Source organism: Phaethon aethereus, assembly GCF_964289735.1.
Source record: "Phaethon aethereus genome assembly, chromosome: 3".
Classification (NCBI taxonomy): Eukaryota; Metazoa; Chordata; class Aves; order Phaethontiformes; family Phaethontidae; genus Phaethon; species Phaethon aethereus.
Genome location: NC_138576.1, coordinates 90,517,366 through 90,533,974, shown reverse-complemented (window position 1 = coordinate 90,533,974; position 16,609 = coordinate 90,517,366). Strand labels below are relative to the sequence as shown.

Here is a 16,609-nt window from a genome sequence, read left to right as displayed (position 1 = left end):
TCCCTTGTGCATATTTGTGGCACAGAAGTAATAAACAGGTCTCTAAAGACAGACCTACTGGGGCTGTTGCCAGTCAGACTCAAGATGGATGTATTTCCCCCTTGATTCCCTGATGTGCACTCACCTGACTCAAACTGGATGGCTCAACATCAACTAGTCTCGGAGACAGCAAGCCAGCTACAAGACACCTATTGTAGCTCTCATGAGTGGCTTCTCTTATTATTAAAGGACCCAATTTCTTCAAAAATTTCAAGGTCTGAAACATCAATCGAGAACTACAGATTAAGATAGCATTATTATTCAGTCACCAAGGTTCTGGGTAACCACTAAGAGCAATAATAGAAACGTTCAGGTAAACTGTCAGAAAGCTTGCATCGGTATTATGCTTTAGGTTCGCAATCTGAGTAAGCATTACTACGTAGAGTCTTAAAGATGGCAGACAAACCAACAGTTACAGTTTCTTTAAAGGAATCCTGTACAACAAACTAGCAGCCCTTGCAATGCTTAATTAAGTATTTTCAAGCTTCTATGTCAATAGACAGGCCTTTCTGTGTCAGAACACTGACACAAAATACGTTCTATACAAGCTAAAACTAACGCACAACTTGAAATCACACTGTGGAAGATCCTTTCTACGGCTGTTTGTGCAGAAACTGATTCATGTTGGAAATATTTAGTGAGCTCAAACTTAATGCAAAGTTCTTTGTCACAATCTGCGCAGTGGCTCAGAAGTTATACCTTGGCCAAGTAAGTTTGGGAGAAAAAAACATTTCATTTCTTCTCCAACAGTTAAATAATTTTCCAATTTCTCCATTCTGTCCTCCTTTTCCAAGTTAACCAGGGATCAAAACCCTAACTCAGGACTATGCAGGCAGTTCCACTGAGGGGTAGTAAAGAAGTAACAGCTTTCCCCGACTTCCACAACATCTTTGTTCTTGCTCCTGGAGCAGCGTTCTACTCCTTTCTAGACATTCAATCCCTGACCGTGCTTCAACAGGAGACAACGGTAGTTTTACAGCTCCAAGAGTGCACCTAAAACGTTACCCTTTGCATAAAACTGGCAGGACACAACTGCAATTATGCGCGTGGGTGGGCAGGACGAGCATAAAATGGTCTCTGACACTCAAAGCCGTGCAATAGAAAACTTAGACAAGGTACGTGACATTCTCAGTAAAGACACAGTAAAAGATCACCTCCTTCTGGAAGCCGGTGCAAGTCACATGAACAACTCCGCAGGTCAGCAAGCACGTAACATCTGCAAAAACAAGGAACGTTTGACAACCTCCCATACTCTCACAGCCAGGTTATGACCAGATTACAAGTTTTAAATAGTAGTGTCTGGAAAGACATAACTGAGGACCCATTTTCTTCATCAGATCACTTACAGACTTGTTTTAAAAAACAATTACTGCGTGCAGAAATTTTATCTCTAGTGCTATCGAGGCGCTGTGCTTTGAGCTTCAGTTCAAAGTCATTTCGTTTTATGACCGCCACCACTTCACAGGCTACATGACGAGAGCACCAAAACCCAAAACTCAGCAGACTGTCAGAGACGTTTCACAATATTAAATACCTTGTTAGTACAACGTACTCAGAGTTGGAGGCAGGGTGGGGTGCGGTTTTTGGTTTGGTTTTTGACTGACAAACAATGAACAGGAGAACCAATAATTGGCATTTGACCTCAATTTAAGCTTATCACTATTAAAGCAGTGAAACACCTACCAAAACTATAGTTCCTTGGATGAAAAAACTGTTCAGGTGGTGGATAAGAAGGAGGAGCTCCCCGACTTAGACTCCGCTCATGTACCAGAATATCCAAAAGGACGTTTGGAGAAGTCATGCTTATCACAGTGTCCAGTGACCACAACCCAAAGTAGGGGCAGTCATGAAGGAATTCTTCTGGCCTTAAAGAAAACAAGTGCATAAGCTAAAGGCCGGCATTCAAATGAAGTTTTTGGAGGGGTATTGAAAACAACGTAAGAAAAACCTACCTTAGTGAATCTGGCATTTGAGCATGATACCAGCGATTAATGTCAAATACAGCCAAATAAGCAGCTGGTTTTCCCTGACCACATGTATTCACTTGCCAAGTGAAGACTGACACACTGGTCTCCGGAGATATTACTGTAAAAGACAAGACATTGTTTCTTATGTGTAGAAAAGATGATCTCTCTGATATTTTCAAAACACCACTTTCTGTTTTGGCTTCATTCTGTTCTATCCCTCATGAAACACAACACTTACGAAGAATAATCAAAAAAATGTCTGGAATAGCAAACATCTCTGTGATAGGTTTCAGTCATACTGCCCCTTTTTCTTGTTCCAATGGTACCAGCTCTAAGCCAAAGCAAACATACAATTATTAGCTAATTAAGTTTTCCAGACATTAAGAGTTGATTAAGACATTTAGCTAGACAAATAGTTTAGGGAAAAAAAAATATGCTACGAACATGTACATTGCTACTTTCAGAAAGCATAAAATTATCAGGTACACTCGTATCAATCAGCTGGCATTATTAATTTCCAGATCTGATCAACTGCAAGTTTTAAGAATAGCTCCTTTCCAGCATATTCAGAATGAAAGAAATCAATTAGCACAAAAAATTAATTTTAAAAAAAGCCAAACCCAGCAAACAGGCAATTGGAATAAAGATTTTAACATAAAACATTCCCAATGTTACACTTCAGCTCTCTCAACCCAAAGATGTTTTTATTAGACTTTGACAAGCTCTTGGTAGAGGATGGCATCACAAAAGAGATGGAAGTTGCTGCTTCGGGACTAAGTCAAAGATAATAAACAGAAATAACCTAGAAAGATCATGCAAGTGTCGTCTTTCTGACATCAGACGTAAGTTAAGGCCATAAGAAGGAAGAGAGGGAAGGTGAATACCACAGTCAAAGCAAAAGGCTATGAAAGTTATTACTGCAGCAAGCACAAAGATATGGTCAGAGCATAACTGAATTTCTAAACCCAGAGACATATATTTAATTATTGCAAGATAATGAAAGATGTCCTAAGAGTTTTAACTGCATATACGGACAAGGCAAGTTAACTGCTTTAAGAACTTGTAGGAGTAGGAGCGTATTAGATTTAGAGAGGAAAAAATGTGCAGGCAGATCATGGAATCATGGAATCATTTACGTTGGAAAAGACCCTGATGATCATCAAGTGCAACCATAAACCTGACACTGCCAAGTCCACCACTACACCATGACCCTAAGTGCCACATCTACACATCTTTAAAGACCTCCAGGGATGGTGACTCAGGCACTTCCCTGGACAGCCTGTTCCAATGCTTGACAACCCTTTTGGTCAAGAAATTTTGCCTAATATCCAGTCCAAACCTCCCATGGCACAACCTGAGGCCCTTTCTTCTCGTCCTATCACTAGTTACTTGGGAGAAGAGACCAACAACCACCTCGTTACAACCTCCTTTCAGCTACTTGTAGAGAGTGATAAGGGCTCCCCTCAGCCTCCTTCCCTCCAGACTAAACAACCCCAGGTCCCTCAGCGCTCCTCACAAGACGTGTGCTCCAGACCCTTCACCAGCTTCCTTGCCCTTCTCTGGACACACTCCAGCAACTCAACGTCCTTCTTGTAGTGAGGGGCCCAAAACTGAACACAGGATTCCAGGTGCAGCCTCACCAGGGCCGAGTACAGGGGGGTGATCATATCCCTACTCCTGCTGGCCACACTGTTTCTGATACAGGCCCGGATGCTGTTTTCTTCTTGGCCCCTGGGCACACTGCCTGCTCATGTTCAGCTGGCTGTCAACCAGCAGCCCTAGGTGCTTTTCCACGAGGTAGCTTTGCAGCCCCTCTTCCCCAAGCCTGTAGCGTTGCATGGGGTTGGTGTGACCCAAGTGCCCTGGCACTTGGCCTTGTTGAATCGCATACAGTTGGCCTTGGACCATTGATCCAGCCTGTCCAGATCCCTCTGCACAGCCTTCCTACCCTCGAGTGCATCAACACTGCCGGCCAGCTTGGTGTTGTCCACAAACTTACTGAGGGTGCGCTCAATCCCCTCGTCCTGGTCGTTGATAAAGATATGAAACAAGACTGGCCCCAAAACTGAGCCTTGGGGAACACCACTTGTGACCAGCTGCCAACTGGATGCAGATGCAGATACAGGTTTGAACAGGGGAAAAAAAAAAAAAAAAAAATCAGGTAACATTCCTAAGCAGTGGACGGAATGACCTTGTTGTTCAAAGACGACAGCTAGAGGAATAAAAGGACTGACCGGCATCATATAGATAGCCCCACCACGCATCGCTATAACATGTCAGCAAGCATAAAATAAAACCTATTTTTTCCCTGAAAGAAGTCCCACATCACTTAAGCACACAGTTTTTTCTTTTTAAATAATCCAAACAAGCTAGTCTATGCAGACATTTAAGACTTTCAGCCTGTGGGTACAGAACAGTATTCATTGCTCAGAATCCATTTATTTTAGAATAACCAAACACAGACAAACCTTCATTAACGCTATCCTCTCTGTCAACGTGGTTGCAAAATTTTTCTACAGTCTGGCAGCTAAGTAATTTAATATTGCTGATCTGCCCTCTCGAGGGAAAGACTCCACCCGTGAGATCTAAGCTATACCTTTCGTCACAGTATTCCAAACCCTGGGGAAAGAATAAAAGAGGAGAAAAAAGGTCATTTTGAGATTAAAACATACAGTATACCTAAATATGAATGAATGTCTCTCTCTGACATAATATGCATATTATACCGTGTATTATCCTTGAGTTATTTCTTACGGTAAATAGAAAGTACAACTGACATGCAAGAGAATTAAGTGTCAAATTGTAATGGGTAAGTTTGGCTCTAAAGGCTTTGTACAGCTCCAAAATGTAGCATTTCCCTAATGTTATTCAGATCAAAAGAATTTGCAGAATTCCATGCAGCATCAAGGTTTCTTTACAAACCTAAACGTATATTTACAAAGCAATACCTGAAATAATACAACAGATATGCACGCAAAGCTCTTTGCTCCATGTCTTGATTACAGAACCGATGGAGTTAGAAAAGTCGTGGCACTACAGCAGCTAAAGCTCTGTTGAGAGCTCTTCTCTACAGGCACAGCACTGGAGTGAACATGCACCCCTCTGTCGCAACTATGAGGCCTTCTTACTGGTTCACAATCTTCTTTCAAACCACGTCAGCTCTTACCAGCTCCTCCTCGAAGCTTGTCAGAGACTAACGGGTGAAATATCCCTCAGTTCCTTCACCAAGCACAGCCAATAGCGAAAGGGGAAAACAGAAAGGACATGGGGTGCACATGGACAAGGTGTTTAGGATCACGAATTACTACAGAGTAAGCAAACTACTTTGAGATACACAGAGACCCCGGCAGGATTGTGTTGAGCCTCTGCTACCACCATCTCCCAAGTAAGCATTAAATGAAATACTCTCTTTCCAAATACAGCATTTGTTCATCCGGTCTACCGCACAATGCATGAATGTGTGTATTGTGGACAAATGGCAGCTTTACAACTAAAAAAACACCCAAAACAAACCACAACAACAAAACACCAAACAAAAAAAAAGAAAACTCAAAAACCCCACGCACCACCTAACATAAAACAACCCCCAAACTGATCAGACCACATTCTCCCCAAGTTCCCTAAGCTTTCAGAGCTCTCAAAGCTGAGAAGCTGAGTTGTTGGCATGAAACAACACATTCCAATATCATCTCATGCGATACATCTAATTCGCCTAATCTGAGAAAAGGCAAGCTTTCTCTTCACAGTTCCAGGAAATAAATATCAAGGCAGTCTAAACAAAAAATAATTTAAAAACCAAAATTAACTCTTTCATTACTGAGAAGAAAAATAATTCTGAAGCCCAGCAGTGTATTTTACATTTTCTACCCTGGGGCAAGCAAATCTAAGTGAAGGAACTCCATTGTATGGAAGATATTAAGCAAAGTCTTTATTGCCCAGTAAAAAATGAAGACACTTTTCAAATGAGATGCACTCATCAGACTCTGATATGAACGTAGAAACTCTATACTTTTCCATCCACAAGCACTGTGTAGGACAAACGTAAAGATTTGCTCCATCACCATGATTTCATGCACTACATTTAGCAACTGCTGAGATGGTACAAAAAGATCTTGGAAAGCCTAACTTAAAGCTAGCATTATGTTTAATTCCTTGAGCAGACTTACACCAGCCTTGAAGGCAATGGAGACACAAGCCTGACACGCATTTATAACAAGACAGTGCCACATGTGACAAAAGTCGTATTTGTGACTTTTTACTATGACACTGCTTTGCAGCCTCAAGTCTGATTCCTGGGAAGTAAAGCACTGCTGTAGTAGGCAAGTCTTTCAAGTTCCTTTGAACTCTATTCAGTGAACAAGGATCAACAATAGATTCCTCCTTGTTACTCAAACTTGGCCTGGCAAGTGGGAACAACTCTTACCTTTGCTGCCACTGAGGTCGGACAAGAAACTTGACTCGGCCAGCCATGTAGGCAGACAGTCATGTAGTACTGACCACTCTGTGACTACAAGGAAGTATTTTGAGACTAAAAGTGCCCGCTGTAGAGCACAGATTCTGCCCTAATGCATCTTCTGGGTTTTTCGGGGGTTGAGAATTGGTTTTGGTGTTGGGGGTTTGGGGTTTGATGTTTTTGTGGCAGTAGGTGTTATCCCATCTTGGTATGTGTAAGTGGCTCATCTGGAAGCCAGCTGAAGAACCTGCCTTTTCTCCCCAGAGGGACTAGCTGTTTTGTTCTCTCTTCCACTTACCTTGTACGACTGGTTCCTGTTTCAGTCTTCCACGACACTCATCACAGGGATGCAAGAAGTAGCAGGGGAGTAAAATGCCTCAAACCCAGAGACTAGTGCCTGACACCTCTCACAAGCCTGTGAACGTGCGGCTGGTTGCATGGTCTGCACTGGCTTAAAAGTCTTACATTAAGTACACCACAGCTTTCTCAGGCCACAAACACAGTAACCCTATTTAATCCCTTTGTGTGCTTTTTTTCAACAGTGTCAACTGGAGTTTCTAGTAGATGCATTTTTAAAGGCTGATGAAACGTTTCAACCCTCTGAGGTAAAGACTGACACGCGTCACATCTTTTGTTTGGGAAAATAAGATGGCCAAGACAAAAAACAGCCAAAGAGTTGAAGGTCAAACATTTTAAGATTGAAGTGTTGAGACAGAGCAAAGTAGCCATGAGAGGAATGGATATAGACACCTCCTTTTTTACTCAAAGAAGCACACAGTACAAGGATTTGTCTGGGCCGCTGCTAAGATTGTAGCCAAAAATAACTTTTAAAAGAGGATAAAACTAAGCCGGAGTTCAAAAGTGAAACTCCAGAAAGAGTAAAGAAACCTTCTCCTATCAACCTGCCAAAGTGCTTAGAGCACTACAAGAGATGCAGCAGAGAACTGCAGAGAAAGCCCACTTACAGCTAAAAAACCCCATCAGGGTGCTCTCCTCCTCTACAGCACGGTATTGTTATGTCATAAAAAAACACTGCGCATAAGCAAAGATAAAGAGAAGACATCCATATCTAGATCATGCTGAATCACTTGAAGATATTTCTACTTTGTCACCATGAGAGAGAATGCATTTTAAAGAAACACCACCTTTTCCAAACACCCAACCTTTACCTAGTCAAAAGCAACGCTTACAAGTTGGACGTTGCTTCCTTACAAGAGGAAGCAGCTTTCCTGTATAGAAGGAAAACCAAAAAGGTCCAAACCCAAGCTCATGCAGAAAATCAAAACGCACAGTCACAATAAGAACACGTACCACGAGTGTTTAGAAACGAACCACCCCTATTTCATTCCACACCTATTGAGTTGAAGACTCAGCAAAGCACTTCTTTTTTTAGAGGTCTCAGAATTTTGATGGTAACTATTAGCCCTGACAACTTAACTGATACGCACTTAGAGAAAATGACTGTTTTCTTCCTCTCACATACATGCACGTCTTACCTCATACATGACTTGTCCTGATGCCAGGCGTTTTCTGTCACCAAATTCTAACTGCAACAGATGTAAACTCACAACATCACCTTCACTGAAAAAGGTAAAAATGAGGAAATTTGATGACAAAGCTGCTTTGTAGTCCTCATTATCATTTTATTAGATCTAGACTGAAGTATTCTTAAGAGTGTACTCTTGCTGAAAAGAAAAACACCACTTCCCAAAACATCATGATTGGTCACATTTAGCCGCTAAAACATAAAGGAGGACGATCTGACACTAGCACACCTTGAGGGGTAAATGCTAACCATACAATTTGGAGGCCCTAGCATGTCGCATGGACTAAAAAATGTTGGAGATAGTTCTTCACAGTGAAGAGCTCTCGATCAAAACTGCTTTAAAGTCAAACTGAAGCAGACTGCCGCTCCATGAACACCTGAGCTGGTTAAATAGCTTCCCGGTGCTGGAAGAGAGAGCTCTTTCTCCCCGTCCCTTCCCACCAAAGTTCCAGTCCCTCTCTTGCATACACTGCACCCTTCCACATACTGATTTGACTCGTTAGCCCAGCAGGCAACCGGTGACCTTTCTGCTGACCAGTGATCGTTCTCTGCCAGCTGAGCTGAACCGGCTCATGAAGGCTCCAAAGACTGCTAGACTTGCCACAAGGGAATCGGCAATACTGTCACCTCCCTCCTTTAGGGGCAGCAGGCTGTTACATCGGCACGTTTACTGGGCTAGATCTGCAGCCTCAACTACTTTTAACGGTAATTTAATACCGTGGTGCAAATATCAAACAAGCCATGAAGCAGTCGCCAAGAAACAAAGGAAATCATTTAAGAACGCAAGCACAAAAAGACAGCTGCTGTTGCTTTGCGTTCTTTTCAGGAGGTAGGAACTACTAGGTCCCTCTTCACGTCCGTTAAAGCCTGTCAAATTTGCCTTGTAAGCGTAACAACTTCCCTACCTCAGAGAACCTCCCACACAGCTACATAAACAAAACAAATATACATGTACCAACTGTATGTGAACAAATATATTTTTAAAAAAAAGTCAGTCTCTTCCAGTAAGTTTCCAATTACCTTTCTTGTGTAGACTGAACAGCCCACAAGTAGCAACACTTGCGAGGATCGTTCTCAGGCTCTTGAAAAGTGACAGCATAGACAGGAATCCTTCCTCCTTCAAGCTGAGAGTGGTGCCTACAGGGTTCAAGAAAAAAAAAAGGTCAGCCCGCTGGCACAAACTGTTTGCAGAAGGGCAGAAGCATCTTCTGAGAAAAGAGCACCTTACATGCTTATCCTCAAAGCACAAAAGGTCATACTTCCGGCTTAGACAAGTGAGTCAAGGAAGCCACTACGTTTTATGCAACAGTCAGGAGGTGAGGAAACTACTGTCCATCAAATGCAATAACCTGGGCTAACATCCTCCTCTGCCTGAGGACAAGGAACACAAATGACTACTTCAGCTGCCACGCAGAAGATTGGTCCTGCTCTTGTAGCCTACTTCAATATTGAACTTAAAAAGCAGCATAGCTCCTGAACAAATCTAAAATGGCACCAAACAGATGTAGTTCCTCATTTCTTCACTTGGACGACGTAAACCATTTTTTCTTCCAGGCTTCTGAACCATATCTGCACCTTCACAATCCATTCTTGCCCCCTAACTATTCCTCCACTGTCTTTTTATGCATCCAATAGTTTCTGGTCAGTCACTGCAGATGTGCTTAAGGGAATCCCTATCTGAATTTGGTCAAGTATTTCAAGTGCGATTGCTCTGTGGCAGAGTTAAAAAAGTCTCTTTTCTATTGCTTATAGATATATGTGCCCCTTATTCTCATCTACAAGTCTTCCAAGCAAACTTTCCTTCACATGCATCGTTGCCTTGGAAGGGGTCAATCCCCTACGTCGGTCAAAGGCTGAAATGCAGGAAAGAATCTACTTTCTGGCACAGATCAGCTACTGGTTTTTCATGTCTCACTAGTTTCATCCTGGACACTTTAAAGAATATTATCACCAAAAGCGCATTCTTAACATACTTAAGCCTTTCCATGTATGCCCCAATGGCAGCAACTGGTGCTGCAACATAATTTCTAAAATCTCTTTCATCAAAATACACACATTTCCTGGTTTCACTGAATCCTACCGAGAGGACACACTGTCTTACAGAACTCAGCTCTACCGCACCCTAACTGCTTGACGTCACCCCAAAGGAGCATGCTTTCCACGATTCCTCAATCCACAGGCACAAGAAGGAAAACAATACTAGTCCATGGGGGAGAAGGCGGTCCACTTAATCCATATAGGACTTAGCAGTTGTCTCAGAAGAGGATTTCCAAACATTCCAAGGTTATAATCAAAATTCCAGTCCCTGAAAAAGGTCTCTCTCCTAAATTAACATACTTCCTTCAGCAAAAAAATTGAGACCCTTCCCCGTCCTGGCATGGCCAAGGGTACAGGCCTACTTACTCCCGCTGCAACGTTTTCATATTCCATAGTGACAGGTAGCCATCTGAAAAACCCACAACGAGCTGATTGCTTCTGCTTATGTAGCACAGGGTTGATATTGCTGCTCCTGAAGGATTTTGTAATTGGAAACAGAGATGCCTTCCTTCTCTGGTCACAGTTTCTCTCCTTTGTGGAACTCCAGCAAGAATTCTAGTAACGACTTCTGGATCTACACACACAAAACCACACAATAAATGAATGCGGTATGCCATTTTAAACACTGACGTGACAACGCGTATAAGCTACTTCTACCGCCCCAGGCAAAACACCCATTTATGCAACACTTCTCTTGCTATTTCCATGCTGGATGTGTTCAAAGAACATTAAGAACTCTCTGATGCGATGGGTATTCTCACTCGTATTTCAAAACCTGGTAAAAGTGTAACCTTCATAGACAAATTCTTCTTGCCCTCTGTAAATCAGAGGAGTCTGGGCCTCATGATGAAGCTATCTATCTGAAGTGACATCTACTCCTGAAGCCGCTGCTGTAGTAGCCGAAACAGCGTATGCAATCTGAGTACACAAATTAGAGATTTCATTCATCCAAATGCATGATTTTTCATACGTCAGATGTTTTTTAAAAAACGAGCCCAAATTTTGCCCCAAGTCAATTTGCAGAAGCACAAGAACATTCCGGAGAAATAGGGCACCTCTGACACAACTCCCTATCAGGCAGCTGCACCAACTCAGACGCTACAATTCCTACACCATACTGGCAAGAATCATAGTGACATAGGGGTCGGGGTGGGAGGGAGGCATTTAGAGCACTGGGAGGAGTATTAAGCCATTCTTCATCGGTTCAGGACTATACGGCGTCAACCCACCATCTGCAATCAGCAGTCGTAAATGTCTGCGCACTAGTATCTTCAAAGTGGGACGTGTATTGTTTATTTAAAAGACACACCTTTCCTTCCTTTCAAATTCAAGTTTAAAACCTGCAAGCTTACCCGATGCTTCTGCTTCATTCTGACGGCAAGATAAATCATCCAAGCAAAGGTCAACCAGAAGTAGATGACCAGCATCTGTAGCCACTGCTGCCACTCCAAAGAGCCATCGCAGACTTGGATGTAGGTGCCCAGTGCTCACGCTGGGTCCTCCGTCATTAGTTATGGGTTCTACAGCAGTTACCTACAGGAAAACTACAAGTTGCTATTCAAGCTGTTTGACAAGCTGAAGAGAAATCATTCAGAAGTGAAGCCAGAATTAGCACATCAGAAACAAGACAATAAATACAGGATCGTAGGACTCGGAAGCAAAGCCTTGTTTCCAATTACATCAAGGGGGGGCGGGAAAAGAAGGCCCTCTACAAAAACCTGTTCCTGCCTTCCACTTACTAGAGTTCCTACAGTTACCTAACTGAATTAACTTCACCTTAAAGTTGGGAATTCTATTCCTACAGCTTACCAATTTCCATCTCCTCCGTAGAAATAATTAAGAAAGGACAGAAAATTAGTTCTATGTGAGAAACTTTATCATATTTAAGGGACTTAAGTAAGAAAGAGAAAACTAAATCTAGTTCTCCCACTGCCCACAGCCCATCAGCACTGCCATACAGCCGGTGCCGCCTTTGCCAAACAGGCATTAAGATAAGCCATGGCTGTCAGTCAGACGAGGCGGCGGGCAACTTGCATGGCAAACACACCATTTCCATGGGAATGAAACATTTTCAGAAAGTGCTGAAGGCAGATACTATCTTCGTCACATTTACACTGGTCCTCACTGAGAAGAAAAATAACGACCAGATAAAGTAAAAAAAACTGTTTTAAATGCACACCAGCACTTTTATGAATGCTAACAAAGATTTAAAAAGCCAGCCTAAAACAACAGCAGGAAGAACAGCAGCTTGTTAGACAAAAAGCTAACTCCAGCTCAGGAAGAAGTGCACGCTGCTCTTTAACATGCGACGCGGTCTGCACGCAACTTCATTAGGAGGTCAAGACAGACCTTTCAGCACTGCAACACATCCCAGGGCAATAGTGACTGCTGTAGCAGAGGTACGAGCTACGAGCACATGAAGACGCCTGCACTAGAGCTATACAACAAAAGTATGTTGGTATATTTTGAAGGCAGTGTTTCTGACAGCAATCAAGCATATAGGAAACATATGTTATAGACACTTTAAATATTGGGCTGGGGTTTTTTGTTCTTCTCTCTGGCCAAAAAAAGGTATTTTTCAAGGCTTTTTTGTGCAAGTGGAGAGTTAGGTAACTATGTGCTCTACAATAAAACCAGAAAACTTGCTTCACTATCAGTAAACTCAAACGATAATGGTACCGTTAAGTCCAGGATTTTACATCAAGGCTGTCTTGACGGGGTACTCGGAAGTGACAGCGTCTTAAGGCAATATAGAAAAAATACCTCCTACAAAGAGACGCTCCACGGCTTTCCCTGCAACAGGACTATGCAGCACCTAACCACCTAAAAGCTTCGTTTCTCCGACTAAAAAAGTACGCACCCTTCCTGGAACTGCTTTAACCACTTTTGATATTCCAAGGTCGTACAGGCAGAGAACGCTTCCCTCGGCTTCTTCCAACCCAACCAGTAGTCCAGTTCTGTTCTGCCAGGAAAACTCCTTTACCACACGAACAATGGGAGGCTGTTCATTCACGCCGCCAAAACGATATGCCGAGAGCCGCTCTCCTGTCACAGAGTTCACGACCTCAAGTTGAGGACCACACGCCAGCCATGCTAGGCGCTTTCTCCCTGTAAGAGAAAAGCAAGCTGACTATGGCCCATCTCCAAGAGAAGGTTGAAAACAACTGAAAAATCACAGTCACTGCCCCTTTCCTTCAAGAAAAGTACCTAACAGAGGAAGACGGACTTACCTCACTCGGGTCAATTATTTAAAGTCGCCTACTGAAATCCTCAGGCAACGCATCTTAGAATTAACAACCTTCTTATTTTGCATATGTACTTGCCATTCCTGCACTGAAGAATTCTGATCATTTGCGATAAAGATTACAATATATTGATCTACAGTCTTTATACCATGTTTGGCTTGGTTTTGCTAGAAATCACCTGAATACATACGGGAATACTACTCTTGGAGCATACTTCTGACGCAACAAATCTAAACCAATCCATTTCTAGTTTCTGAGTTTTACTTGACACATGCCTACTTTGGGCAGGGGTTTGGACTTCAACAAGAAACTATCTTAAAATGAGCACTGCTTGAGCAAATTTCAGCTTTTACACGTGCCGATCACAGAAAGAATTTAGCACATTCTGTTCCACTGAGCTACTTCAAGCTCCAAGGAAGTCTTAAGTCAATTACTGCATTTACATTCTGGTAGATAGACTCTACCTGGGCTTAACAGAAGCCTAGACATCCAGATGGGCACCCAGCTCTATCCAGTTTCAGATCACCCAGAAACTCAACTACCTAATCTGCTCAGCCACTTCCAGCAGCTCTCACTGGCTCCTCATCTGCACCCCATTAAGTACTTGGGAGATATGGGGCTGCGGCGCTGAACAGGGTTATCCTCTTCCTTCTGTTTTCATTCAGACTAGAAAAGAAAAATGGGGGGGGTTGCCTCTGCAACACTGCAGAAGAACTATTTCTGCATGTGACGTTAGGATGGTCCTAGAGCTTGAGCTGGTACAAATAAATACGGCCCAAAGCAACACTATTACTTTTTTGAAAACTGCCTTTTCTTTAATGAAAAATGGAGGAGGGCCCACTGACTGAGCACAGTAACTAAGTGAATTATTTTAATGGCACAAGACCGGTGCAAGCTGTTGTAATGTCAATGTGAGTAACACGCTAGTGTTTTACTATTCACATTTTTAATCGTTAAAACATCCTTTTTGTTCTCTCAAAACCTGATGCGTCTTAACAGCACCAACCTGACACAGCTGATACCATGACCCTACGCGTCAGGTAACCTCCAGGCAGTGACAACCTTATACCTAAAAGCTAAAGGAAAATGCTCACCTCCAGAAAACTTCCCGCAAAGCACAGAACCTGGGGTTATTCCATCTTCCGCAAGGGCCTGGATAGTCACCTCGGGAAACTGCAGCAGACTGCTCGTTACCTGAGCCGTTAGGTCTCCCATTCTTCACTGGAAAGAAAGGCAAAGATGCAAAACCAGACTCATGTCAGCCATAAATATTTCCGAGATTGACAGAAGTTTCATCAGTATGCTCTGAAAAATCTCCTCCACATCGCCTGTAGCTCTTTTCCTTAAAAAAATGGCACTCAGGACAGCTTTTGATCCCACAGCAGAGCAAAAGGAGAACGCGTTGCTTTCCCGATGCCTGTGAGATCACCAGCAAAAGGCGTCACAGAGGTACTGACAAGGTAAGTAACAGGAAAAAACACAGCACACCGAGTTCAAGTCTACTCACATAGGCTAGTAAGACGGGGCCTGAGAAAAATGGTATCTTAAAAAGCTTCTCAGTAACAGGTATAAGTTTCCATTTGTCCTTTCCCTTGGTTTTATACCATATCATTTATTGTCAGTTGTCTTCTAGTAGATTTCATGCATCATTTATGTCTTGTTCACTTTTGCATGTTTATTCTGAACATTAAGGAATACTAAGTTCTTAACTACCTTCACTCTCAAATTCTTCCAGAAAATGTACTGTTGATATTTTCACATTACGAGCAATACAGACTTTCAGAGCTCATCAGTTAGAAAGTAGTTTTCCATACTCTGACAACGTAAACATAACGCAGCACTTCGAGGCACTGATTTTTTCCCTGGGCTTGAATCCTTGTATTGCTTATTCCAGTCCCTTCCTTCCTATCGCCTGTCCTTCCCGGCAGGAATTAACAAAAATTTCCTTTATTTTTTGGGGGGGAAAACTTAAAAGCTGAAGCAATTGACACGATTACATAGGAGGCCAAATAAGAGATACTCCATAGACGTGCGAATACAAACGGCTTGAAGTATCCATGTTTTGCAAGTTCTGTGCGTTACTGAAAAAGCCCCCGGAAGACAAGACAGTTTAATTATCTTGCTCAAACAGCACTGCTTTCTTCATGAAGTCTCAAAAGGCAGGCAGTACGCGTCGTTCACTGTTCCCGGCTGTTACACACGCTGAGCAACTCAGGCGTCAAACAGAACCCTTACTCTGTACTACGAAGCACTACAGCCAGCCACCTAAATGTGCACACAAAGCCTTGCTGCATCAACTGCAGCACACGTGTTCTCCTGCAACTACAGTTTTAGGATTGTTTCTTCCAGCGTGCACTAGTAACCTATTTTCCTTACAGCACTGCGGGTTACGGCTAGTTTTGAAGACTACACTCTGGCAGCAACACAAAGCTAGGAAAGGGAAATGTTTATAAACCAATACCGTTTCTATGAGTTGTTACTTCTGCGAAGCAAGGTCATGCTCTGAAACCTGGGCACTGGAATCTACTCGATTGCAAGTCACAAGCACTCTACTTGTGAGCATGTTCTAGCATCTTCTGCCAGCATGAAAACAACGAGCGCGTGAAACACAGCAAGTGTCAAGTCAGGGTAAGTCAGGGTCCCGCAAGAGGCACAAGTCAACAGTTTGAAAAAAATGTTGCTGATGGCAAAGCCAGCATTGTGGGACACTGCTGCAGCCAGCCAGCCTGACTACTTTGCCAGAATTCACACCTCACACAGGTCAAGTTCCAGCCGGGACAACTCATTTGCAGCAGTTTGTTGGGTTTGCTTTTTGGCACCTGTCATCATTTCAAAGGGACAGTGGGGTGAACTTTTGCACTGCATCCAGGGGCTCCAGAGAGGAAAAAGCCCCACAACTTGACCAGCACTCTGGCGTGGTTTAATCGTAATAATTTAACGCCTGTGTTTTGTGAGTAGCCCGTAATACCAGATACTAACACAGTAGGCAAAGAGCATCTTTTACATGTCTCAGCGTGTGCCCATTGCCTCTGGCCCTGTCACGGGGCACCACAGGAAAGTGCCTGGCTCCTCCCTTCCGGTATTTGTACACCCTCCCTTCCGGTATTTACATGCGTTGGTGAGATCCGCCCTGGGATGTCTCTTCTCCAGGCTGAACAGTCCCAGCTCTCAGCTCTCCCAGCCTTTCCTCATAGAAGAGGTGCTCCAGTGCCCTCTAACCATCTCTGTGCCCTTTGCTGCACTCTCTCCAGTAGCTCCATCTCTCTCTGGTGAGACTGGGGAGCCCAGACCTGGCTGCAGCACTTCAGCTGTCACCTCACCA

At 43.2% G+C, this 16,609-nt stretch overlaps 1 protein-coding gene across 1 annotated transcript in view; it reads right to left on the bottom strand.

Moving 5' to 3' along the window:
• Window positions 1–14,656, bottom strand: part of LOC309404194 (protein ELYS-like) — a gene marked incomplete at its 3' end in the record, with an annotated part of 44,404 nt that extends 29,748 nt beyond the window's left edge. The window contains exons 1-11 of the mRNA XM_081998584.1: window positions 14,382–14,656; window positions 12,903–13,150; window positions 11,395–11,575; window positions 10,409–10,616; window positions 9,026–9,142; window positions 7,956–8,040; window positions 4,475–4,625; window positions 1,992–2,124; window positions 1,723–1,904; window positions 1,194–1,255; window positions 125–256 (exon numbers count right to left, since the gene is read on the bottom strand). Coding sequence (XP_081854710.1) covers window positions 125–256; window positions 1,194–1,255; window positions 1,723–1,904; window positions 1,992–2,124; window positions 4,475–4,625; window positions 7,956–8,040; window positions 9,026–9,142; window positions 10,409–10,616; window positions 11,395–11,575; window positions 12,903–13,150; window positions 14,382–14,502 — 1,620 coding nt within the window. The 5' untranslated portion in view covers window positions 14,503–14,656. The remainder of the gene's footprint in view (window positions 1–124; window positions 257–1,193; window positions 1,256–1,722; window positions 1,905–1,991; window positions 2,125–4,474; window positions 4,626–7,955; window positions 8,041–9,025; window positions 9,143–10,408; window positions 10,617–11,394; window positions 11,576–12,902; window positions 13,151–14,381) is intronic.
• Between the last annotated feature and the right edge of the window lie 1,953 nt (window positions 14,657–16,609).